This window comes from Acipenser ruthenus, chromosome 22 (assembly GCF_902713425.1).
Source record: "Acipenser ruthenus chromosome 22, fAciRut3.2 maternal haplotype, whole genome shotgun sequence".
Classification (NCBI taxonomy): Eukaryota; Metazoa; Chordata; class Actinopteri; order Acipenseriformes; family Acipenseridae; genus Acipenser; species Acipenser ruthenus.
This window is the reverse complement of record NC_081210.1, coordinates 18,872,339-18,894,601: the sequence shown is the minus strand read 5'-3', so window position 1 is coordinate 18,894,601 and position 22,263 is coordinate 18,872,339. Positions and strand designations below refer to the sequence as shown.

General features: G+C 39.4%; 2 protein-coding genes across 6 annotated transcripts; both read left to right on the top strand.

The window, feature by feature from the left end:
* The first annotated feature begins 381 nt into the window (after window positions 1–381).
* On the top strand, window positions 382–10,643 carry LOC117431383 (nucleolar and coiled-body phosphoprotein 1-like). 3 transcript variants are annotated; one of them, XM_034908468.2, is made up of 15 exons: window positions 419–815; window positions 1,151–1,206; window positions 1,742–1,878; window positions 2,579–2,700; window positions 3,845–4,084; window positions 4,577–4,832; window positions 5,280–5,425; window positions 5,961–6,231; window positions 6,443–6,540; window positions 6,955–7,165; window positions 7,444–7,530; window positions 8,580–9,098; window positions 9,348–9,481; window positions 9,984–10,026; window positions 10,329–10,643. In XM_034908468.2, the coding sequence occupies exons 1-14, from the start codon at window positions 699–701 to the stop codon at window positions 10,017–10,019; spliced, it is 2,430 nt and encodes an 809-aa protein (XP_034764359.2). In that variant the 5' UTR covers window positions 419–698; the 3' UTR covers window positions 10,020–10,026; window positions 10,329–10,643. The 3 variants fall into 3 exon arrangements, with proteins under 3 accessions (XP_058852054.1, XP_034764358.2, XP_034764359.2); XM_058996071.1 differs by lacking the exon at window positions 9,984–10,026 and having other exon boundaries at window positions 382–815; window positions 3,845–4,088; window positions 4,581–4,832; XM_034908467.2 differs by lacking the exon at window positions 9,984–10,026 and having other exon boundaries at window positions 385–815.
* A 5,093-nt stretch (window positions 10,644–15,736) lies between these two features.
* On the top strand, window positions 15,737–22,175 carry tmco6 (transmembrane and coiled-coil domains 6). Of its 3 annotated transcripts, none has more exons than XM_034052059.3 (14): window positions 15,739–15,912; window positions 16,663–16,757; window positions 16,940–17,049; window positions 17,257–17,366; window positions 17,563–17,746; window positions 18,064–18,168; window positions 18,267–18,352; window positions 18,833–18,949; window positions 19,050–19,164; window positions 19,678–19,858; window positions 20,071–20,165; window positions 20,253–20,420; window positions 21,064–21,186; window positions 21,500–22,175. In XM_034052059.3, the coding sequence occupies exons 2-14, from the start codon at window positions 16,667–16,669 to the stop codon at window positions 21,518–21,520; spliced, it is 1,506 nt and encodes a 501-aa protein (XP_033907950.1). In that variant the 5' UTR covers window positions 15,739–15,912; window positions 16,663–16,666; the 3' UTR covers window positions 21,521–22,175. The 3 variants fall into 3 exon arrangements, 2 of the variants coding, with proteins under 2 accessions (XP_033907950.1, XP_058852053.1); XM_058996070.1 differs by lacking the exon at window positions 15,739–15,912 and adding an exon at window positions 16,264–16,385; XR_009308142.1 differs by lacking the exon at window positions 21,500–22,175 and having other exon boundaries at window positions 15,737–15,912; window positions 20,281–20,420.
* Window positions 22,176–22,263: the final 88 nt, after the last annotated feature.

The window sequence follows — 22,263 nt, the reverse complement described above, 5'->3', positions numbered from 1 at the left end:
GGACAGCTTGCATAATACAAATTCCAGTGGAATTAAGGATTCCACTTTGTTTCTCCATTTTATTGTAAAGCAGTGTTCCCTTTATTGCCAGTTTGTTTATTTTAAAGAGCACTTAAAGCAGATGTCAAGTTACAGTACATGTGTTAAAGTTTATTACCACAGTCGTTAATATATATATATATATATATATATATATATATATATATATATATATATATGAGTGTGTGTTTACTTGGATATTACTGCCTACTGGACAAAGACCACGTTTCGTTTTCTATCAGCAGTGGTGGCCGTCTATTTCGACATTTACTTATCAGACCTCCTGCAAGCAGTGGTTTTCTTAATTAAAGCAATCCAAGCTGCCCCGCAGATACTGGCAGTCAAGACACGGAGAGATTATACTGAAATGATTACTGCGTCAGCGTTTTGCAGGGGGGGAAACATATCAGACGCAAGTTGTATTTGTTCGAAGTGGATTGATTAGCATTAAATAACTCCCACCGTGGTCAGCAGAAGTAAACAAAGTTGAAACTGTGATAGAAAATAAAACTGCATTTCCCAGAGTGCATATTGAAGGGAAGCCGGAAAAGCTTCCGTTATACGGAAGAGATAAATGAATTAGATTTTAAGGGCAGGGGAGAACGATACAGTAGAAACAACTTTAATTAAATAATTAGGATTAGTTGTAACCGTACGTGATGTCTGTTAAAGATAGGGACCCTTCTGGAAACGAATTATTGCGTTTGATTTATCAGCATCTTAATGAAAATGGGTACCAGAAAGCAGCTAAAGAACTCAAACTGCACGTTGGGCAGGTAATATTATGTATTGATTGATATTCGATTATTAATAAACTGTTGCTGCATTGTGCACATATTTCGTTTTATAAAAAAAAGTGAATATTCTAGAAAATTCTGCACGGAAAATGAAGTTGAACAACTAGTAACAATGCTTGCCTTTATAAACAAAAAAAGAAATGTTTTTAAAAAGGGACAGGTGAAACGGTCCATGAACTATGATGAACCCAATATAACACGCAGTTTCTGTGTCCATGTGGATCAGCCGCTATTTTGTAACCCACATCCCTGCACACCTGTAAGTAGGTTTCTGTTTGAAATGACTGACTTCTTGCGGTTTTAATTTGTTACAGAAGGCTGTACCTACGCAGGAGGCTTCCCTGCAAGACATCTACTCTTACTGGGCAAAGTAAGGCAACTAAAGCAAGGCACAGTTGATGCAGATTTTTTTAACGCCACTAAGAAGATAACGGGTGGGTGGGGGTGTTCAAACCGCTGAAACAACCCCCCTAGCAACACCGCACTGGATCACAGTGACGTTTTTGTGAATCAGCTTAGCAGCAGAATAGCTTCAGCGCTTTAAAACGTCAATAAAGATCAACGTTAATCTAGTCTATTATCAACAGAATACATTTGCAAATGCAAAGATAAATATATGAACTTGATAGCTGTTAAGGTATTGCTGTGTGTAGGGGTTGTAGGCCAAATTATTAACACCTAACATAAAGCACGCACAGTGTGCAATGTACCTAACATGACTTATTTGTTATGCAAATTGTGTTGTTCATTGTGTAATATATAAAAGTTGCATCTCCCTGTTGCATGTCGGTGTCAGTCATATCTAACAGACTTGACAGCTGATGGTGGATGCTGTGTTAGCAGGTGTTTCTTATCCCTGTTTCGTGGTGTTTCAATATAAACTGTGTGTTTTTTTTACATTCTAGAGCCCCGGAACATTTGAGGAAGAGAAAGTTAAACCAGGTTAATAGTGTTTCTCCGCGCAAGAAGCCTCGCCTATCCGATCCTGCCAGCAGCAGTGAGTGCTCTGACCAGGAGGATGCAAGCAAAACTCAGGCAAAGGGTAACTCACAGACTGCTTCCTGATCTTTACTGTTACCATGAAGACTGAAGCAGCCTGAATTCTGTCTGAAAATCACAAAGCGCAATGCCCCATACAGCTTTACAAGATCTATATTGCAGGTTGTTACCTTCTGATATTGAAAATATGACAGCGTTTTGGTGTGTTCTATAAAATATTATAAGAGTAACAAAAATTATGGAGCAAACAGGCAATTTCATATTTGTTTTGCCTTGCGTGCAATATACATTAGGGAGTGTTCAGTTTTCTCACCTCTTTTAAAGTGCTGCATCCTGGTACCTGTGCTGTGGGATCCATGGTCTATGCAACAAGACCACTGGAGTGATGCTGAGCTGTGATTAAGTCTACACCTTTAGCAAATGGCACATTTCTAGTTGGAACCCTACAGCAAATTAGTGATACCCAAATTGTCTACTACTCATACAAATTGTATATACACCATGTTGCAGGCCTTTAAGGGTCATAGGGTCCTGCCGGAAATGTTTTCCCAATATAGAAATCTTGGAAGTCGGTGTAAAAGGTTTTTCACCTGCATATTTTAAATGTACATATAATATACATTTTCAATTTGTTTTCCACTGTGACATGTTTTTGTTAGAGTGTTTTCAGTTGCTGCTGTATTGTTTGATCAAAACTGATGGCACAGGAATATATTTTGAGCTGTTTTTCATTGCTCTGTCAGACAGTAAAGCAGTAGGGAAGTCTCCAGGCCCTGCTGTCTTGGAAAAGATACTTCAGAGCAGCAGCGATGAAGACTCGGACTCAGACTCTTCAGAGGAAGAACCAGGGAAAAAAGCTGCCCCGGTAATAACATAATTACACGTGTTTGTAATTGCATTTCGAGAATAATTCACACTGGGAAATGGCTGCAGTGGTTTCATATTTGTATGATGTTGCCCCATCGTTGCAGACGCCTGATCTGGAATGTCAGAATTACTAAATGTGGTGGGAATGCTTTGACTATTGTTTTATATTTTCCACTGTGAGCATTGTCAGTGACATTTTTACAATGTTCTGGTATTAACTGTTGAATACAATCAGTTTGGTTAGTGGTTTTGAAATCTACAGCGCGTAAGAACGGTAAAGAAATTGTAACCTGTTAAATGTTAATACCTACTTTTTTATCAGTACATTTTCAAAAAAAAAAAAATAATAATAAAAGATTTATGTTTATTTTATTTTTGTTCATTCCATTTAATTTCACAAATTGGAAAGACCATAACGATCCAGTATGTTGCCTTTTTCGCGTTGTCATTCACTATGTGGTTCAAATTGAACATGCATTTTTTATTTCATTTTTCAAGATAATGCTGTGCAGCATTTAAAAGTAAACTCATCATGTAAGGGTTACCATAGCAACTGTGTGGCAAACCTGTGAGTATTATTATTTGTTTATTTAGCAGACGCCTTTATCCAAGGCGACTTACAGAGACTAGGGTGTGTGAACTATGCATCAGCTGCAGAGTCACTTACAATTACGTCTCACCCGAAAGACAGAGCACAAGGAGGTTAAGTGACTTGCTCAGGGTCACACAATGAGTCAGTGACTGAGGTAGGATTTGAACCGGGGACCTCCTGGTTACAAGCCCTTTTCTTTAACCACTTAACAAGAGAAGATATTTTAAGTCCAGACATGTTGGCATAGTGTTTCACGGGTAGTTTTGAATTACTTCAGCATTTGACCAGCGTTCTGTTGTACAATAGTCTGGCTGATTTGTGTAACTAAGTTATCTTAAGTAATACTTAGTGCCTTCATTGTATTTATAATCCAATAAATGATAATATTAAATAATCTTGTTCTGATAGCTAGATTTTTTGCTACCTCCCAAAATCTGTCGATGTCTTCCTGATCTTGAAGGAACCTGTTTAAAACCAAGAAGAATATTCCTGTTTTTTGTACTCCATTATATTGTCATTTGAAGCCATATTCACTTGGTTTATGTTGTAGAAATCCTTCATCAAGTCAAAGGCAAATCAAGTGTCTGGACTAACTGGGAAGCAAGTTGATGCAAAGGCTGCCCCGGGAAAAGTTTCTTCTTTAGCCCCAGGGAGATCCACCAAGCCAGCTCCAAGCCAGGCCACGGCCACGCCAAAGACTGCTGCAGTGGGGAAGAAGAAGGGACAGGAGAGCTCCGAGAGCGACAGCAGTGAGTCTTCAGAGAGTGAGGAGGAGCAGCCACCTGCACAGGCGAGTAACAGTCTGTCTGCAAGGTTTCAGCCAGTCTGGTGTTCCTGACCTGTATGTATAACATAACAAAAGGGGGACCAGGGATTTTATATTGCTACTTATAATAAGAGAAAAGAAGATGGATTTCTGAAAGGTTGTTAGAGTTAATTCATCAGGTACTTGATTTGAAATCCCAGAGTGGAGTGCATCTTGAGGATGTTCTACTGACTCAATTGACCATGTTGCTCTCTAAAAAAATTAATTATCTGGCCAACTTCCATATGGTAAACATACTTTTTTTTCATGGTGATCCATAGTCATTGAAGTTTGTTTGCTATGCAGTTATTTGCTACAAGTCTGCCGATCAGTTGACTGCGAGTTAGGTTAGTGTTGCAACTTTGCAATCCACACTGTGATCTGTTTGGAAGTTGCTGTGCTTGGTCATCCAGGTTTCCACAGTATCCCAGTTCTTGTATCTCACTATATTAACTGCAAGCTTGGTTTCTGTTGCAGGCAGCAGTCATGGTGCCAATAGCAAATTCACTGGCAGGAACACCAGCGAAGCAAGTCAATAAAATACATATTTTGGGGAAGGCTTCTTCTCCAGCCCCAGGCAAATCCCCCAAGCCAGCTTCAAACCAGGTCAAAGCCAGCCCAAAGACAGTTGCAGCGGGGAAGAAGGAGAGTTCAGAGAGTGACAGCAGTGGCTCTTCAGAGAGTGAGGAGGAGGAGGAGAAGCCCTGTGCTGTCAAAACTCCCCTGAAGCCAGGTATACATTCTGTTTTATTATTTGTAGGCTTGGATCTAATTAAGCGATAGTGCCCGTCGATGATGGCTCTACCGTGTGATAGTTGACCGTGACAGGAGCCGAACTGTCTGCGTCTCTCTTTGTTGTTGTTGAAAGATGCTGTGTCTGATTGGCTGACTCGGCAGTTGCAGGTACAGGATTGGTTGCTTTGGTCGATGCAAAGTATTGATTGGCTGTTTTTTATTAATCAGTTCTGGCTTGTGATTGTTTGAGCTTATGGGGGCTAATGTTTAAGAACCAGTTGCCTCAGATTTCATGAAACTTTGAATGGACGTTTGACCTGCAAATGACAGTACAAACATAAATGACCTGAAAGCAGCTTTTTTTTACCTAGTAAGCTACTTATTACTGCTACTCGTAATAACTGTAATAACGCAGCCTAATAGACCTCACTGATTCCCCCTTTAGCTCTCAAGATTATTGCAGCGACTCCAGAATCTCATGTAAAACAAAGGGGATCTGCTGCTGCATCCAAACCTGCGGCTTTTGAGTCCGACAGCGACAGTGATGACTCCAGTGAGGAGGAGGAGGAAACCCCAAAGAAACCTCTTCAGGTACAAAGACTCTTTATATAAAGAGGTATGAGCATGGGAGTGCTTGGGTGGGTGTTAAAGCCTTTAAAACATATTCAATGATTAAGCAATTCATAAACCTTACCTGTGTCTCATTGCCATTCAATATGACCTGGAAACTCAAGTACAACTCCTTCTCACTAACTGGTATGCAAAAAAACATATGTTAACTGTGATATGGGGGTCTTGCATAAGAATTGTAATGCAGGTAAGATTTCATTGTCATGAACTCTATGTCCTTTAGGTTTGTGAAGGAGCACATGTATTTTGATTGTGCTATAGTGTGTTCAGGTAGTTGCTACGAGTCTTCAGTATAAACCAGGATATTGGGGTAGAGACTAGGGAACGGTCTTGCTTGCTTGAGTAAAAAAGCATGTCGGTCATTTGGGAATGCAACTGGTTGGTGAGTAAATGAGGTTTTGAAGTAGTGGAGAGTATTACATTATGTCAGCCAGGTGTTGATTCCTAAATGGTTGACTGTGGTTCGTAATGTATAATGTAAACTTCTTATTCACAGAAAGCATCTGTTGTAAAGGCAACCACCCCTGTTTCTAAAACTCCTTTGAAAACACTCGCCAAGGGCACTCCTGCAAAGCCAGGGGCAGCAAAGCCAACCCCAGGGAAGGTTTCAGCTCTGGCCCAGCCTGCAAAGACCACACCCAGCCAGGCCAAAGTAACCCCCAAGGCAGGGATTGGAAAGGAAGAGGATGAGAGCAGCGATTCATCAGAGAGCGAGGAGGAGGAGCGCACGCCAGTCACACCAGTAGTAAAGCTTCAGCAGAAACCTGGTACTGTACCAATACAGTCTGGAATTCCATTACAGTGATAGCCAGTTTATATTGCCCTTGCTATACAGAAATACATACACTTGTTTAGTATGAAATGTATATATCTGAAAAAAAATACACTACATCTAACAATAGCTTAAGTTTCTGCCGTACCACAGATGCGCGGTAAAAGACGTTTGACCCAATGAAGCTCTGTTTTCTTTTTCTCCAGAAGCTACCCCGAAGCAGTTAGCTGTGCCCACGGTTTCCAAGACAAAGGCTTGTGAGAGTGAGAGCACTGAGGATTCCAGCGACGAAGACCCAGCACAGGTATAGAAGACAGCCTATAGCAATGGCCCTGCTCTGGTGAATACTCCAACTAGGACAGTTGCTCTTTTGGTTTTCCCGTCATGTTAAAGTATGCATACACCATACTACAGTGGGGTACTGCCTGTAAACTGTCCAAAAGATGGTTGTACGTTGAGCCAATGTAACCCTTTATACTCTGGACCCCCTGGTGTAGTGGTCGTTCTATCCTGAGTATGAACATTGGTATATTATATTAAGTGGAATTACTGAGGGGGGAATAAATGATACTAAAATAAAATAAGTTCTACTTGTAATATTAAATGGGGGGGTCAGTGAGTGGAACTATTGTTTTTGCATGTTATATTTATGGTAAAGATTTTGTGGACTTTGTTTTTTATTGATTATAGTTCTAGTACTAATGAAATACGTGTTTAGACCCTTCAAGCACTGGTTGCCAAAGTACTGCAGCAGAATAAGTGTTCAGTGAACCCATCCCCCCTGAAACCCGGCACAGTGACGCCTGCATGGAGCAGGAACAAGACTCCCGTGAGGCCAGCGGAGACTCCAGCAGGGGAGTACAGCTCTGAGAGCGACAGCAGTGACACGGATCTGGAGAAGTGCAGAGAGCCGGCTCGCACGCCTACAGGTACACTGAAACATTGCAGCGTGGGGAAAACTGCTTCTCACCCCTCACTAAAAAAGGCTTGTTCTTAAATTTCCTTCTTTCAATAAATACAAAAGGCCTTATTCTGAAAAGTTAGACTGTGTTTTACAATGTTGTTTTTTTTTTATTCTTGGCTTTAAAAGGGTGAAAATTCTATTTGGATGTAAAGACCAGAATTAATGAGGCCCACTCTGACAGTGACATGAAAATGAAAACAGTGATTTTCTAATTTGGACCACACTGCTAACTGTTTGTTTCAGTGAAAACTCCTGCAAACACCAATCAGAAAAAGGAGAAGGTAACCCCTGCATGGAAGAGCCAACCACAGGAGGAGGACAGTGACTCAGGTAATTGGACAAAAGTGTTTAACATCGCCGGTCTACAAACCCTCCATAGGTTCTCTGACTTTAGATTATTATACTAATTATTCAGCGTAGGAATATACAAGTGTAACAGGGCGAGCAGCCCTGTACGTATTATTTATTTATAGAACGGGGTTTGCCCCTCCGCCCCTGTGTTGTTTTGTATTTGTTTATGATTTAGTTATTGTGTGTAAATGACAGCGAGCGCCGTATGTTTTGTTATTGTTTTGTTTAGTGATGGCGTAGCCGGTTGTTTTTCATACTGTTTGGTAGTGTGGATCGGAAGTCCCATCCACTATTATAAAAACCTCGTGCAGAAGGTGGCCATCTCCCGAATTAATTAAGTGATTAATTTGTTGCTAAATCGGGAGATGATCACCTGCATAAAAGCCTGCAGCTCTCTACCCTCGGGGTGGGTGTTAGAGAGGAGAGAGCAAGCAGCGAGCAAAGACGAAACAAAACAGAATAACTCCCAGGATCAGTGAAGGCTATTGCCCAGCCTGATCGTGTTATTTTGTGTTCGAGATTTGTTTTGTTTAAACCTTTTATTTTGCTCTGTGAGCAAGAGTTTTTTGTTTAAACCTTTTATTTATTTTTGTTATGTAAAAATAAAACGGCATGCCGCGTCTTTATTAATTTGAAATCTGCAGTATTGGTGTCAGTATTTTTAGTTCCTGCCTCTGCCTGATGTCACCGCCCAGCCAGTCTGCCACAACAAGGTATAGAGGCTTTAGTCATCTTTATTGGTGCAATAATTTAGAATTGGATTGAGAGGGAAATCGTCTGCGGAAGAATAAATGCTCATCTCCTACCTCCAAGTTTTTTTTTACTGCTAACATTGTCTTATTCCTATGATAATGAAATGCCTTGCATTGAAATGTAACCTCTCTTTGTAGTAATTGTGTCTTGTGCTTTACTGGGGTTTTTTATATTCTATTTGTGTACAGGGAAATGTATCTTATATTGAAAAGCTTGATAGTTGATATGTCTTGATTTTCTTTTTTTTTCATGTGTTGCAAAATTGTTTCTCGCAGACAGTGACTCTTCTGAGGAAGAAGCCGCGACAAAGCCAACTTTAACTGTAAACCCATTGGCACAGAAGACAAGCCAAAAGGGAGCAGAGAAAGGAGCACTGGCAGTGAAAGCTGAGAGGAAAACAAAAGCCAAGGCAGCACCTAGGAGTCCCAAACCTACTGGGGGCAGGACTAAAGAGACTGCCGTGGGGAAGACGATCCAGCAGCTGCTTTCCATTGCGGACAGCGAGTCACCAGAGCCCTCTGACAGCGATGCTGAGGATGAGGAAGCCACTACGGCCATCAAAATCACTGGAGGAAAGACACAAAAAACCACTGGAGGAAAGAAACAAAAAAACACTGGAGGAAAGAGAGCGTCAGGGATGACCGAATCGGAGCAGTCTTCATCTGAGGAGAGGAGAAAACGACCTGCTGGCACTGCTGCTGCAGGGACAAAGAAAGAAAAGAAGAAAGAGAAGAAGTCAAAGCTGGCTACAAAGCCAAGCCCTATTTCAGTAAAGGGAGAAAAGCGGGAGAAAAGTAAGTGTACAATCAGAACAGTCCGTCTTCCTATCGTCAAGAGACCATTACTCTTTACTACTGGGTGAAATTACTGGGGCACTTGCTGGTTTACACTATTTAGGGTTCGTCTTTTAACTTTGATTGGTTATTTTAAACAGTAATTAATCTAAAAACTGAAAACAACTGCTACACCCCTACTTGTGAACAGCCCTATTTTTCAGTTGTGGTGGTTATTATTTATTTATTTATTTTTTTTGGAAATTGTAGAAAAGAAGTCAATGAAAGACAAGAAGAAGAAAAAATTTAAGAATACCCCTTTCCGGCCTGCTCGTGGGTTCAGTTTGGGCACACCCCGCTCGGCTGGTAATAGCCCCGTACTAACACAGTCTCAGTCAGCAAAGGTAAGGAGCGAAGGATCCCTGCCTTGGCATAACTGTGTTGTGAGTTTTATGGCTCGTTAGATTTAAGATATTCAGGTAGTCTTGTAAAATCTATTGTCCGAGCCATAAATATATGTGGTATCCATTTCACTGTCCCCTTAGTGTAGTTTAAATTACTAGCAACTCCTTCAACATCTCACAATTGGAGTCCGCAGCTATAGAAGTCCCCCAGCGCACTGTCCTACTGGACAGTGTGTCCCTTTCAGAGGAAATATTAAGCTGTGTGCTGTCCATCCCTCCAAATTTCCTGCCAGGCAACAGATACAAATAGTGTGTTTTTTTTATTTTTATATATAATACATATTTGGTGGGGATGAACAAGCCACACATATTGTGTCCAGCACCTGTTTGTTGACCATCCCTGTTGAGTTAATAAATAGGAAAAGTTGGCATGGGTTTGTATAAACAGTTTTGTATTGCGTACGACTTATGTAAGCAGAATAACTGTTTGTTTGTATTATAGAAAAAAAAGAAGAGTAAATTGACACTGTCCCAGTAAACCGCAGGTACGTATGGGAAGAACATTAAACTGTGGTTTCAGATGTGTCAGCTATTAATGGTTAATAGGAAAAGTCCCCTCTGCAGCAAAAGACAAAAAAAAAAACTATTTTACAATGAGAAGACTCCCTGTTTGTGACCTGTGTGTACACTTATTTGCATCCTCAATGTGTCATTTTATATGCAAGTCTGTGATTTATCAGTGTTTTGTAGGTGCTATTAAGCTCATGGAAGTACTCTAATTAGCTGGAAATGCAGATTTCAATATTAATGTAGTGGCTTTTTCTGTTTTGTTTTTTTTGTATTAAAGGTGGAAGTTTGCTTTACGTCAGATAAGATGGACTTCAGGTTTGGAAAAATTTAATCGCAATGGAGCTGAAGGGAAAAGAAGCCCCGTCCACAGATGCTCCTGTATATATATTTATATATTTTTTGTATAAAAAAAAAACAACAAAAAAAAAACTTGACAAGATTCTTTCTATTTGTTCTAACGTTTTCTGTTCCGGCTTGTGCTTTTTGTAGGTTTCTTACAAGCTTGTGAAGTAAATGACAATGTATATTTTAAACTCTTTGTTATATTTGTGTACAAGGAAATAAAGGTTTAGCTCCAGTTTAGCAGACATCATTTCTGTTGTTGTTTGTTTAAAATTGCTGCTGTTTGTTTGGTTGAATGTTAAATCTGCTAACAAGTACACTCTTGTCGGTTGCTTTTTTTCAGTAGGATCAGCTTTCGGGCTAAAGCAATAAAGCATGAACCATCTTTGGGCCCAAATTTCAAATTGCTTGGAAATAGTGTATGGTGTATATACAGTGCCTTGCAAAAGTATTCAGACCCCTGACCAATTCTCTCATATTACTGAATTACAAATGGTACATTGAAATTTCGTTCTGTTTGATATTTTATTTTAAAACACCGAAAACTACAAAGCAGTATGTAATTCAATGTGTTAACGTAACATTATTCAGCAGGTTTCATTCAACTTTATGAAGCAAAATTAGTTCATTTTATAGGGTGATGCAAAATGTTTGGCCACAGCTGTAGGTGTAAAAGACTGCCAGACAGGCGCCTCTGTATACCCCCAGATGCTGAAACAATAACTAAAGAATGTCCGAAGTTTCTACACAATTAGATTAACAGCTCTCTAGGTAGCTGCAAAACTCTAGAATGTGCCGTGCATACAGATATACATAGGCATCTATAATAGAACAGTTCCATAGTTTGAAACACTCCAGAGTACAAGGTTATGTGTATATATATATATATATATATATATATATATATATACACACAGTGCCTTGCAAAAGTATTCAGACCCCTGACCAATTCTCTCATATTACTGAATTACAAATGGTACATTGAAATTTCGTTCTGTTTGATATTTTATTTTAAAACACTGAAACTCAAAATCAATTATTGTAAGGTGACATTGGTTTTATGTTGGGAAATATTTTTAAGAAAAATAAAAAAACTGAAATATCTTGCTTGCATAAGTATTCAACTCCCACACATTAATATTTGGTAGAGCCACCTTTCGCTGCAATAATAGCTTTAAGTCTTTTGGGGTAAGTATGTACCAGCTTTGCACACAGTGTCAGAGTGATTTTGGCCCATTCTTCTTGGCAGATTTGCTCCAGGTTGTTCAGGTTGGTTGGATGACGCTTGTGGACCGCAATTTTCAAATAGTGCCACAGATTCTCAATAGGATTTAGATCAAGTCTTTGACTGGGCCACTGTAGGACTTTCACCTTTTTGTTCTTGAGCCACTCCAAATGTTGCTTTGGCCTTGTGCTTGGGATCATTGTCCTACTGAAAGGTAAATTTCCTCCCAAGCTTCAGTTTTTTGGCAGACTGAAGCAGGTTCTCTTGCAGTATTTCCCTGTATTTTGCTCCATCCATTCTTCCTTCAATTTTAACAAGATGCCCAGTCCCTGCTGATGAGAAGCATCCCCACAGCATGATGCTGCCACCACCATACTTCACTGTAGGGATGGTGTGTCTTGAGGCATAGGCAGTGTTAGGTTTGCGCCACACATAGCGCTTTGAGTTTTGGCCAAAAAGCTCTATCTTGGTCTCATCTGACCACAAAACCTTTTCCCTCATCGCAGCTGGGTCACTTTTTGAGTAACGGCTTCTTTCCTGCCACCCTCCCATACGGGCCAGTGTTATGCAGAGCTCTTGATATGGCTGACTGATGCACCATTACTCCACTCCCAGCCACTGAACTCTGTAGCTCCTTCAAAGTGATTGTTGGCCTCTCTGTGGCTTCTCTCACAAGTCTCCTTCTTGTTTGAGCACTGAGTTTTGAGGGACGGCCTTTTCTTGGCAGTGCCTGGGTGGTGTGATGCAGCTTCCACTTCCTGATTATTGATCCAGCTGTGCTCACTGGGATATCCAAACACTTGGATATTATTTTGTACCCTTTCCCTAATCTATGCATTTGTATTACTTTATCTCTAACTTCTGTAGAATGCTCTTTGGTCTTCAGATTCACAGCCTGACCAATGATCCTTCAACAGTGGGGTTTTTATCCAGAAAATGTGACAGCAACTTTAATGGTTCACAGGTGGAGGCCAATGGTAAGGTAATTGTGTCCTCGTTAGGGCAATTTCTTTCATCGGTGTAAACTGGGAGCTTCCACAGCACAGGGGTTGAATACTTACGCAAGCAAGATATTTCAGTTTTTTATTTTTCTTAAAAATATTTCCCAACATAAAACCAATGTCACCGTACAATAATTGATTTTGAGTTTCAGTGTTTTAAAATAAAATATCAAACCGAACGAAATTTCAATGTACCATTTGTAATTCAGTAATATGAGAGAATTGGTCAGGGGTCTGAATACTTTTGCAAGGCACTGTGTATATATATATATATATATATATATATATATATATATATATATATATATATATACAGATGTGCTCAAATTTGTTGGTACCCTTACAGCTCATTGAAATAATGCTTCATTCCTCCTGAAAAGTGATGAAATTAAAAGCTATTTTATCATGTATACTTGCATGCCTTTGGTATGTCATAGAATAAAGCAAAGAAGCTGTGAAAAGAGATGAATTATTGCTTATTCTACAAAGATATTCTAAAATGGCCTGGACACATTTGTTGGTACTCCTTAGAAAAGATAATAAATAATTGGATTAAAGTGATATTTCAAACTAATTAGTTTCTTTAATTAGTATCACACATGTCTCCAATCTTGTAATCAGTCATTCAGCCTATTTAAATGGAGAAAAGTAGTCACTGTGCTGTTTGGTATCATTGTGTGCACCACACTGAACATGGACCAGAGAAAGCAAAGGAAAGAGTTGTCTGAGGAGATCAGAAAGAAAATAATCGACAAGCATGGTAAAGGTAAAGGCTACAAGACCATCTCCAAGCAGCTTGATGTGAATATTATTAAGAAGCTTAAGGTCCATGGAACTGTAGCCAACCTCCCTGGGCGCGGCCACAAGAGGAAAATCGACCCCAGAGTGAACAGAAGGATAGTGCGAATGGTAGAAAAAGAACTAAGGATAAATGCCAAAGAGATACAAGCTGAACTCCAAGGTGAAGGTACGTCAGTTTCTGATCGCACCATCCGTCGCTTTTTTAGTGAAAGTGGGCTCCATGGAAGAAGACCCAGGAGGATTCCACTTTTGACAGAAAAACATAAAAAAGCCAGACTGGAATTTGCTAAAATGCATATTGACAAGCCACAATCCTTCTGGGAGAATGTCCTTTGGACAGATGAGTTAAAACTGGAGCTTTTTGGCAAGTCACATCAGCTCTATGTTCACAGACGAAAAAATGAAGCTTTCAAAGAAAAGAACACCATACCTACAGTGAAACATGGAGGAGGCTTGGTTATGTTTTGGGGCTGCTTTGCTGCGCCTGGCACAGGGTGCCTTGAATCTGTGCAGGGCACAATGAAATCTCAAGACTATCAAGGCATTCTGGAGCGAAACGTACTGCCCAGTGTCAGAAAGCTCTGTCTCAGTCTCAGGTCATGGGTCCTCCAACAGGATAATGACCCAAAACACACAGCTAAAAGCACCCAAGAATGGATAAGAACAAAACATTGGACTATTCTGAAGTGGCCTTCTATGAGTCCTGATCTGAATCCTATCGAACATCTATGGAAAGAGCTGAAACTTGCAGTCTGGAGAAGGCACCCATCAAACCTGAGACAGCTGGAGCAGTTTGCTCAGGAAGAGTGGGCCAAACTACCTGTTAACAGGTGCAGAAGTCTCACTGAGAGCTACAGAAAACGTTTGATTGTAGTGATAGCCTCTAAAGGTTGTGCAACAAAATATTAGGTTAGCGGTCCCATCATTTTTGTCCATGCCATTTTCATTTGTTTTATTATTTACAATATTATGTTGAATAAAAAATCAAAAGCAAAGTCTGATTTCTATTAAATATGGAATAAACAATGGTGGATGCCAATTACTTTTGTCAGTTTCAAGTTATTTCAGAGAAAATTGTGCATTCTTCATTTTTTGTGGAGGGGTACCAACAAATTTGAGCACGTCTGTGTGTGTATATATATATATATATGTTATGTGTATATATATATATATATATATATATATATACACATAACCTTGTACTCTGGAGTGTTTCAAACTATGGAACTGTTCTATTATAGATGCCTATGTATATCTGTATGCACGGCACATTCTAGAGTTTTGCAGCTACCTAGAGAGCTGTTAATCTAATTGTGTAGAAACTTCGGACATTCTTTAGTTATTGTATCAGCATCTGGGGGTATACAGAGGCGCCTGTCTGGCAGTCTTTTACACCTACAGCTGTGGCCAAACATTTTGCATCACCCTATAAAATGAACTAATTTTGCTTCATAAAGTTGAATGAAACCTGCTGAATAATGTTACGTTAACACATTGAATTACATACTGCTTTGTAGTTTTCCATATACTTGCCGAAAAACTGACACATTGAAATCTAACATGATACTGTACAACTATTATGGCTTCCTGTACACTTTTCTGAGGATAAGATCTCCTTTTATTAAAATACAGTGAAGATTGGGTCTGTATGACATTTGATTTGTTAGAAATGTTATGCTCTTACCGGTACATTATTTTTTTCACTGTTATTGCCAATTACACACCAACTACACAACTGAGATGTAACATCGTATTTAAAGTGATTTCCTGGGGTGTAGTAGGGTGTTTTAAAGTTACACAGTCATATATAAAATCACAGTTTTAGACACATGACTCCATCATTATTAGATTGACTTGCTGTTTACTGTGATAATGTATTTTAGCAAATATAATTTCAACTGACTCTGAATTGAATTATGTAGACATAGATCATTTGTATAGTACAGTATGTCAAAATTACTAAGATATCTGTAAAATATGAAAACATAAAATAATCATTTAACTAAAAGTGTATTGTTTTGTTCATTTTGATAAATATTTAAAATACTTTATAAACGACATCTGAAATATATATTGTAGATCTGACGTTATATTGCCTCAACATTTTTTCCTGGGTTTGGTACTATTTTAAAAGTTTAGTGACCCATACTAGTTTAAACAATCGTTAAGATTTTTATTTATTTATTTATTTAATTAATTAATTTTATTAATTAAATAATTAATTATGTATGTATGTATGTATGTATGTATGTATGTATTTATCTCCAACGTGACTGTACTTCGTGACGTTCCATTGTTTCACCACTAGGTGGCCCTCTCGCCTTTCAGTCACTGCCGTTAGACTGTTTTTCATTAGCTCATCAACCTGCGACCCGTGGATTGACAGGGGTTTTTTTTGTTTGTTGTTTTATTAGTCGTTTCTTTCACTCAAAATGTGGTTTATTAATATTTGAATGAATTTATATTAATGAGATTTATTGTTAGTGACCTGTGTGAGTACACTCGTTTGTATCTTTTTAATGTGTTGTTCTCTGTGTCAATCACTCAGTCATAGCGTTTTCCAAGTGTAAATTAAATTAGCAGCGCTATCGTATTTGCACTAGTGATGCTGCTGTTGTAAGATATAATTCACTGGTTTTTACTTGTCAGGCTGTGTATGAAAAACCTACTACAATGACCATTTGACCCGAACATACTCGAAACAAAGACGTGTACTGTAGGTAACTGGTGGCAACATACTGCCAACATGGCTACAGTTTGCAATGTGTTAAAAGCACGTTTCAATGGTTCGCAAAATATAAAAATCAAGAAAAAAAAAACACATAAAAAAGATTCTGATTTAGGTTTCATGCTGTTTCCCTGGAAGTTAATAACGTGTATCGATAAATATAAAACTAAAATAGTACCATGGTAGAAGAACATGAAATTACAGAAAACCAAACTATTTGCATACAGTTGGGAAAAGGTAGAGGAGCGATTTTGTTTTTCTTACTTTGACCCAATTCAAACTCAATCTTGCGTTCTCTACTCAGTATAGATAACGACTGTATATGGGTTCGTATACAGACAGATACAAAAATTGCATGCAAAACGTTATGGGGGGAACTGTGTACATTCGCTGTGGCAGGATAAATGAAAATAAAGTATGGTAATGTGTATATGCTAGTAAAAGGATTTAAAGTCGTAGTTATTAGTATGCCTTTAAAGCAATATATATGGTTTCGAATATTTTTTTTGTGCAGGGAGATGTGGAGGTTAAAAGCTGTGCGGCACAAGGTGCATCCTCAATGTGGCAACCTGGAGGAGTTTCAATTCAAGAGGAGGGAGTATGAGAAAGGTGAGCGCAAACCTCAGGAGCTATTCAACTTGCCTGGTTATCAGAGTCGTGAAACAATGAGCCAGGGAGCACTATATTGTTTTAGCTTTGTTTCTTTTGAAACACGTCAAATAGATTTTAGTCTGATTCAGTGATACCAATGCTATTCAGTTCACTTTTAATAATGCTACGTTTCTCTCCAGCGCTAAGGAAGGCTAGGAAGGACCAGCTGCTGGTCAGTAAACGATTGCTACAGGAGGAGGGTGACCATGAAGGAATGGAGATTGCAGCTGAAGTGCTGTCAAAGAAAGAGGTTGGTCACTGAATTACCGAGAGTACATACACCCAATAGAAAAGCCAGGTATGAATTGTGAAACTTGATAAATGCAGAATTTAAAAAGTTAGATGAGCTTTCAACAGTGATTTCTGATCTCTCCAAGGCGCATAAAAATGTAATACTTGGGGTATCATGTTTGCTGTGAGTTTTGGAATGGGTTAACTTTATGATTTGGATCCATAGGTTGTGCAGCTGTTCCGAGGGATCCAGCAGAGCGGTGAGGAAAGGGTTAATGCTCTGCGTGATTTCAGGAGGGCACTGCGACATAAAGAGACACAGCACATCTTTGTCAAGTGAGTGAAGCCATCTCAGGCGTTACTAATGTGGGGTGCAATGGTGACTGCCAAATCTGGCACCACTTTCTGCCATAAAGGCTGAGTGGAGCTTCCTCTGTTTCTTTACATCTGTCCTAGGGAAACCAGCATGTGCAGTCCCTTTAGATGGATGTTATTTTGTGATACTCTGTTTTGTTCCTCTTGTAATTTGCAGGTTGGAGAACAGTATGCATCTGCTGGTGGGTTTGTTCAGTGGCTCGAATGCGGTTTGGCAGCTGGAAGCTGCACATTGTCTGCATGAACTCTCACACTCAGACGAGCCCAGCATCGCCCTAGCTTGCCTTCCAGCCACCCCATACTTACTGACCTACCTCTCAGGGCAGAGTGCAAAGTTCACGGTGAGCATGCTGTCCCTTGATTAACATACTAAGAAATATACTTTGACTGATTCGGCTATGTTGATTTTGTACAATTTGTTTATTAACTCAACTCGGGCCAGTATATAACTTTTGTATTAGACACTGCACTTTCATGAGATTCTATACAATAGAGAAGCATAATCCTGATAAATACAATAGTACAGAAATATCTGAAGAAGTGAATTGGGCTTTGATTTTTTAGTGCTGGAATCTTGGGCACTGATTTGTATTAAAATAATCAAGTCAATCGAATCAATGAACCCACATGGCTGTTTGTATTGTGCCTGTTTCTTTAGGAGCTGTGTCTGTACACTCTGGGGAACCTGACTGCAGAGAGTGAAGCTGTTCGGAAGCAGCTATTGGCACAGGGCATCGTCCCAGCACTGGCCTCCTGTATACAGGTAATACACCTCAGTATTTATTCAACTTTGATATATGATTTACAGACTGCTCTAGAGCACTATAGATATTGAGTCTCTTATTCACTCTGTATTTCTAGTCACCTCATGCAGCAGTGGTGGAAGCTGTGGGCTACACACTCTCCCAGCTTTTACAGGCTAAAGAAGCACCTGAGAAAATTATACCGTAAGCAGATGATAGTTTGATTATTTGACTTTACACGGAGCAGTACCACTACTTCACAGTCCAAGAGTAAGTAGCATACAACTCCTGTTGTGATTGTGAGTAATATTTACCTCCCACCTGAGTGCTGTTTTTCTGCTGTCAGGTGATGAAAGAAATTGGCTCGGGAGGTACAAGAATGTTTTATTTGATCAATTATTTGAACTGCATAGACCTTATAGTTTTTGTTTCAACCAGAGACATTCATACCAGTACCAGTATTTACTTAGCAGTCCCATGCATTTAATGGCACACTAATGCTTTATGAATATCCGCACACAAAATGCATTACTCTCGTTTTCAAAGATGTATGAATGTAACATTTAACAAAAACAAAGCGCTGCTATCCGTGACAGTATATTACAGTATTTATGCTCAACTAGGTACAGTTTCATTTTCAATATCACCACCACTGGTCCTAACTAGACCCTCTCTGATTCTCAGGTCAGTCTTAGAGTCTGGTGTAACGTCCCATCTGCTGAGGTTGCTGCAGTCTGATTCAGAGTTTGGGATTGGGGCAGCGATTGAGTGTGCCTGGTGTCTGCACTACATTATCTCAAGGTAACACATTTATCCTTCAAAACCCTGGTGTTTGTGAAATCAAACTCTTGTGTTTTTAATCACAGGGAATGTGACTGTTTGTTTATTGCCTTTTGCACAGCAATGCAAACACAAACCTTCTGATGGTTCAAGGTGCTGTTTCAAAGTGCACATCCCTGCTAGTAGCACTAGGTGGAGCTGTAGCGTCAGGCACCGCAACAGAGGGAATGGATCTGGTAAGCCTTTTATTGCTGCATATAAAATGAACATGACATTAACTTTTGCTAATTAACTTCTCCATTAGCCAGACCACGATGGAGTATAAAAAGGTCACTTACTAGCATTTCAACTTTCTTGAAGGTCCGTTAACATTTGAATGAAGCCTGTTTATCCTGCCACCACACTGCAGGTTCATTCCTTCTGTCTTTTGTGTAGGAAAGGGAGTTTCAGGGTGGGTTCTTCTGTTGCACAGGCAGGGAATCCACTGAGTTTTGACAGGTTAAACGGACTTCACCAAAGTGAAAATATAGTCTGGAATACTGAACTATGTTCAAAAGAGTAAATTACTTGTAAAACATTTGTAATGCTTATAAAAGGTAAGAGGTGAGAGATATGGTGCCCCTTAAAGCCTTGCATGACTTTATGTTCCATGAAAGACAGCCCATTCTGGTGGCATTTAGCTTTGTTTCACCTTGACGTTGCCAGCTTCTTAGCTAGTTTCCTCCATTTCAATAAACAAAACCCGGCAGGTGATTTCTCCTGTGCTCCGTTGTCTTGGAAACCTGCTGGCCAATCATGGGATGGAGAGCTGCAGAGAGCAGATGAGGGACAGCAGAGTGCTGGTGGCGCTGTGTGCTTTCATCCAAGGCTTTTTACAGCAACGTCCATCTGTGGCACGGGAAAGCCTGTGGGTCATCAACAACCTCACAGGTAAGAACAAGCGGCTGTTGTGATCGGACCCGTCAGTGCCCCTTCAGCACTGTGTGGTCAGGTCCCATGTGTCTGGATTGTCAGTCAGTAAAAGCGAGAGTTTGTACTGCAATCAGGATTGACTCTGACCATGCCTATGTCACCCTGCTTGGCTAACTAGCTCACAAAAACCTCTACTGTATTAAGTGATATTTTGCTTCTTTTTTTTCTAGCTGACGATCCTGTATTCTGCTCAGCTGTGTTCTACCTGAACCTGGTACCTGTGTTCATGCAGCTTCTCCCTTTCTCCAAGGGGATAAATATCATGGTACGAGGGAATTTGGGATATTTTGTTGCTGTAAATTCCGTAGGCGAGTTTTCAGTGTGCCTGTAATCTCATGCCATGTTGGTTTAGGTCCTCAGATTGCTGTGTAACATTGCAGAGAAAGGGCCTGTGTACTGCCAGCAGCTGCAGCAACAAGAGATCTTCTCTGCACTCCATGCAACCCTCAGAATGGCCGAGCCCGAGGTAGTCCGTCTCAGTTTGGAACTGCTCCACATTATTGTGGCAAGCATCCCGCAGGTAAGGATCATTACCTTGTTCTCATAACCTACATCAGTGATACTCACTGGTGGCTGTTTTAGTCTATGATCAAAACGTCTTGAGACCATGTAATTGCCTTTCAGTCCCACATTTAAAACTTGATGCTCTCTCAAGTTTATTTGAGCACTTAAGAACATAATATATAAATTAATAAACTGGTGGGAATTAAGTCCTGATATACACAGCCTTAAAATGAGTGATAGCCATGGTTTTAAAATCCATTTTCTGACATTATAGCCTAATACAAAACAAACTTAAATTTAATGGGCCCTTCGTGTAGGCATCACAGGTTTTACAAAAAAGAATGTCCATGCAGGTGTAAAGTACTGCAGCTTTATAAACATTTTAGCCCCCTCTCCTTGCATTTACCCTTATTTTCAGCAGTAGGGACGTATGGGCTTGTATGTGAATCCAAGCTGTGCTTTCACAGAATACAGCACGTACAGTACCACTATAAGCCCATGTGCACGGTTATACGTTCAGTAAAGATTCAAAAACATTCACCGGAACTGCAATCTTATTAATACTCTGAGGCATAGAATGCTTCTTAAGTTGGATTTCACAGCAATGTATTTTGACACTGTGGCTTCACTCAAGGAATTGTCCTTCCCTTTATATTCAGGTGGCTGATGAGTTTACTGAGAAGGGAATCTCAGCCCTGGAGGCCATTCAGTACAACAGTGATGAGGAGATTCGACTGCGAGCCAATTACATATTAGACCGCTACCTTCATAAGCACATCCAGGTAGGGCTCCAACACAAGACATCCCATTTAAAACAGGTTTATTCTGATAGCATTGATTAGATAGCAAGTCAGTAATTTGAATAATATCAGATGTCATTAATCATATTCATGAAGCATTTGCTCCAGTTCTGATTTTATAAATAAATGTCAAAGTGTTTTAATAACTGGGTTTATTTAAGAACTCCTACACTGATGTTATTTTTCATAGACCGTGGCAAAAATAATGCTGCAAACTTAGCACTGGGGTGAAATTTGTGGTATCTAATTCTGCATGTTTCATGTATAATTGTGTCTTTCAATATTTGCTTTTCAGGTTAATACTCCTGCAGTATAAATACAGCACACCGAGGAGGTCTGCTCCAAGGAGAATGTTTACAGTTCACCTCAGGAATCACATTGAGTTGGTTGTGGAACCCAATTAATCGTATTACAACATGACATTTCCTATTTATAGATTTCAACCCTAGGGTGGATAGAGCTTTCTAATTTAAAGCAACAGCAAACTGATATTTTTGCCATTACTGTGTTAAAATCCCTTAGTTTACCTTTGCACTGTAAGTAAGCTACAGAAATGATGTGATAATGAAAATTGGGATTTTATGAATGCTCCAATATGGAGTATTTTCTTGTAAAAAAAAAAAAAAAAATTCCATGCTTACAGGGAAAGGGAACGGTTGAATTAATGCAAGAGCACAGAATAAGCCTTATTTGGACCCCTAGTCCTCTCACATGCAGCTGGAGATTGACTGTCATATTTTACTCAAATATTTTAAACATTTTAATCCTCTTATAAACATCATACTGTATTTCATAGTATTTATATGCCAACATTATTTTTTTTTCTATTTTGAGATGTGTATTCTGTCCATGTTTTTTTTTTTTGTACAAGATGGCAAAGAGTATTGCATACAGTAGGTGTTCAGGCTTCTTATATTAAAAATGTCTGTTTTGTCCTCTCATGAAGTCAACTAAAAATCAATTGTGCATAATTACTGCATTCCTGTCATTTGTTGCCTCTATATTTTTATTATTATTATTAAAAAAAATAAGAAATACTGAGAAACTAAGTTTAGATTA

Bases quoted from the DNA above. Each gene is read 5' to 3' on its own strand.
- LOC117431383 (XM_058996071.1), top strand. From the start codon at position 699: ATGTCTGTTAAAGATAGGGACCCTTCTGGAAACGAATTATTGCGTTTG. The intron at 1,879-2,578 runs GTAACTCACAGA...TTGCTCTGTCAG, and splicing joins AAGCAAAACTCAGGCAAAGG to ACAGTAAAGCAGTAGGGAAG. The intron at 5,426-5,960 runs GTACAAAGACTC...TCTTATTCACAG, and splicing joins CCCCAAAGAAACCTCTTCAG to AAAGCATCTGTTGTAAAGGC.
- tmco6 (XM_034052059.3), top strand. From the start codon at position 16,667: ATGTGGAGGTTAAAAGCTGTGCGGCACAAGGTGCATCCTCAATGTGGC. The intron at 17,050-17,256 runs GTTGGTCACTGA...TTGGATCCATAG, and splicing joins AAGTGCTGTCAAAGAAAGAG to GTTGTGCAGCTGTTCCGAGG. The intron at 18,169-18,266 runs GTAATACACCTC...CTGTATTTCTAG, and splicing joins CACTGGCCTCCTGTATACAG to TCACCTCATGCAGCAGTGGT.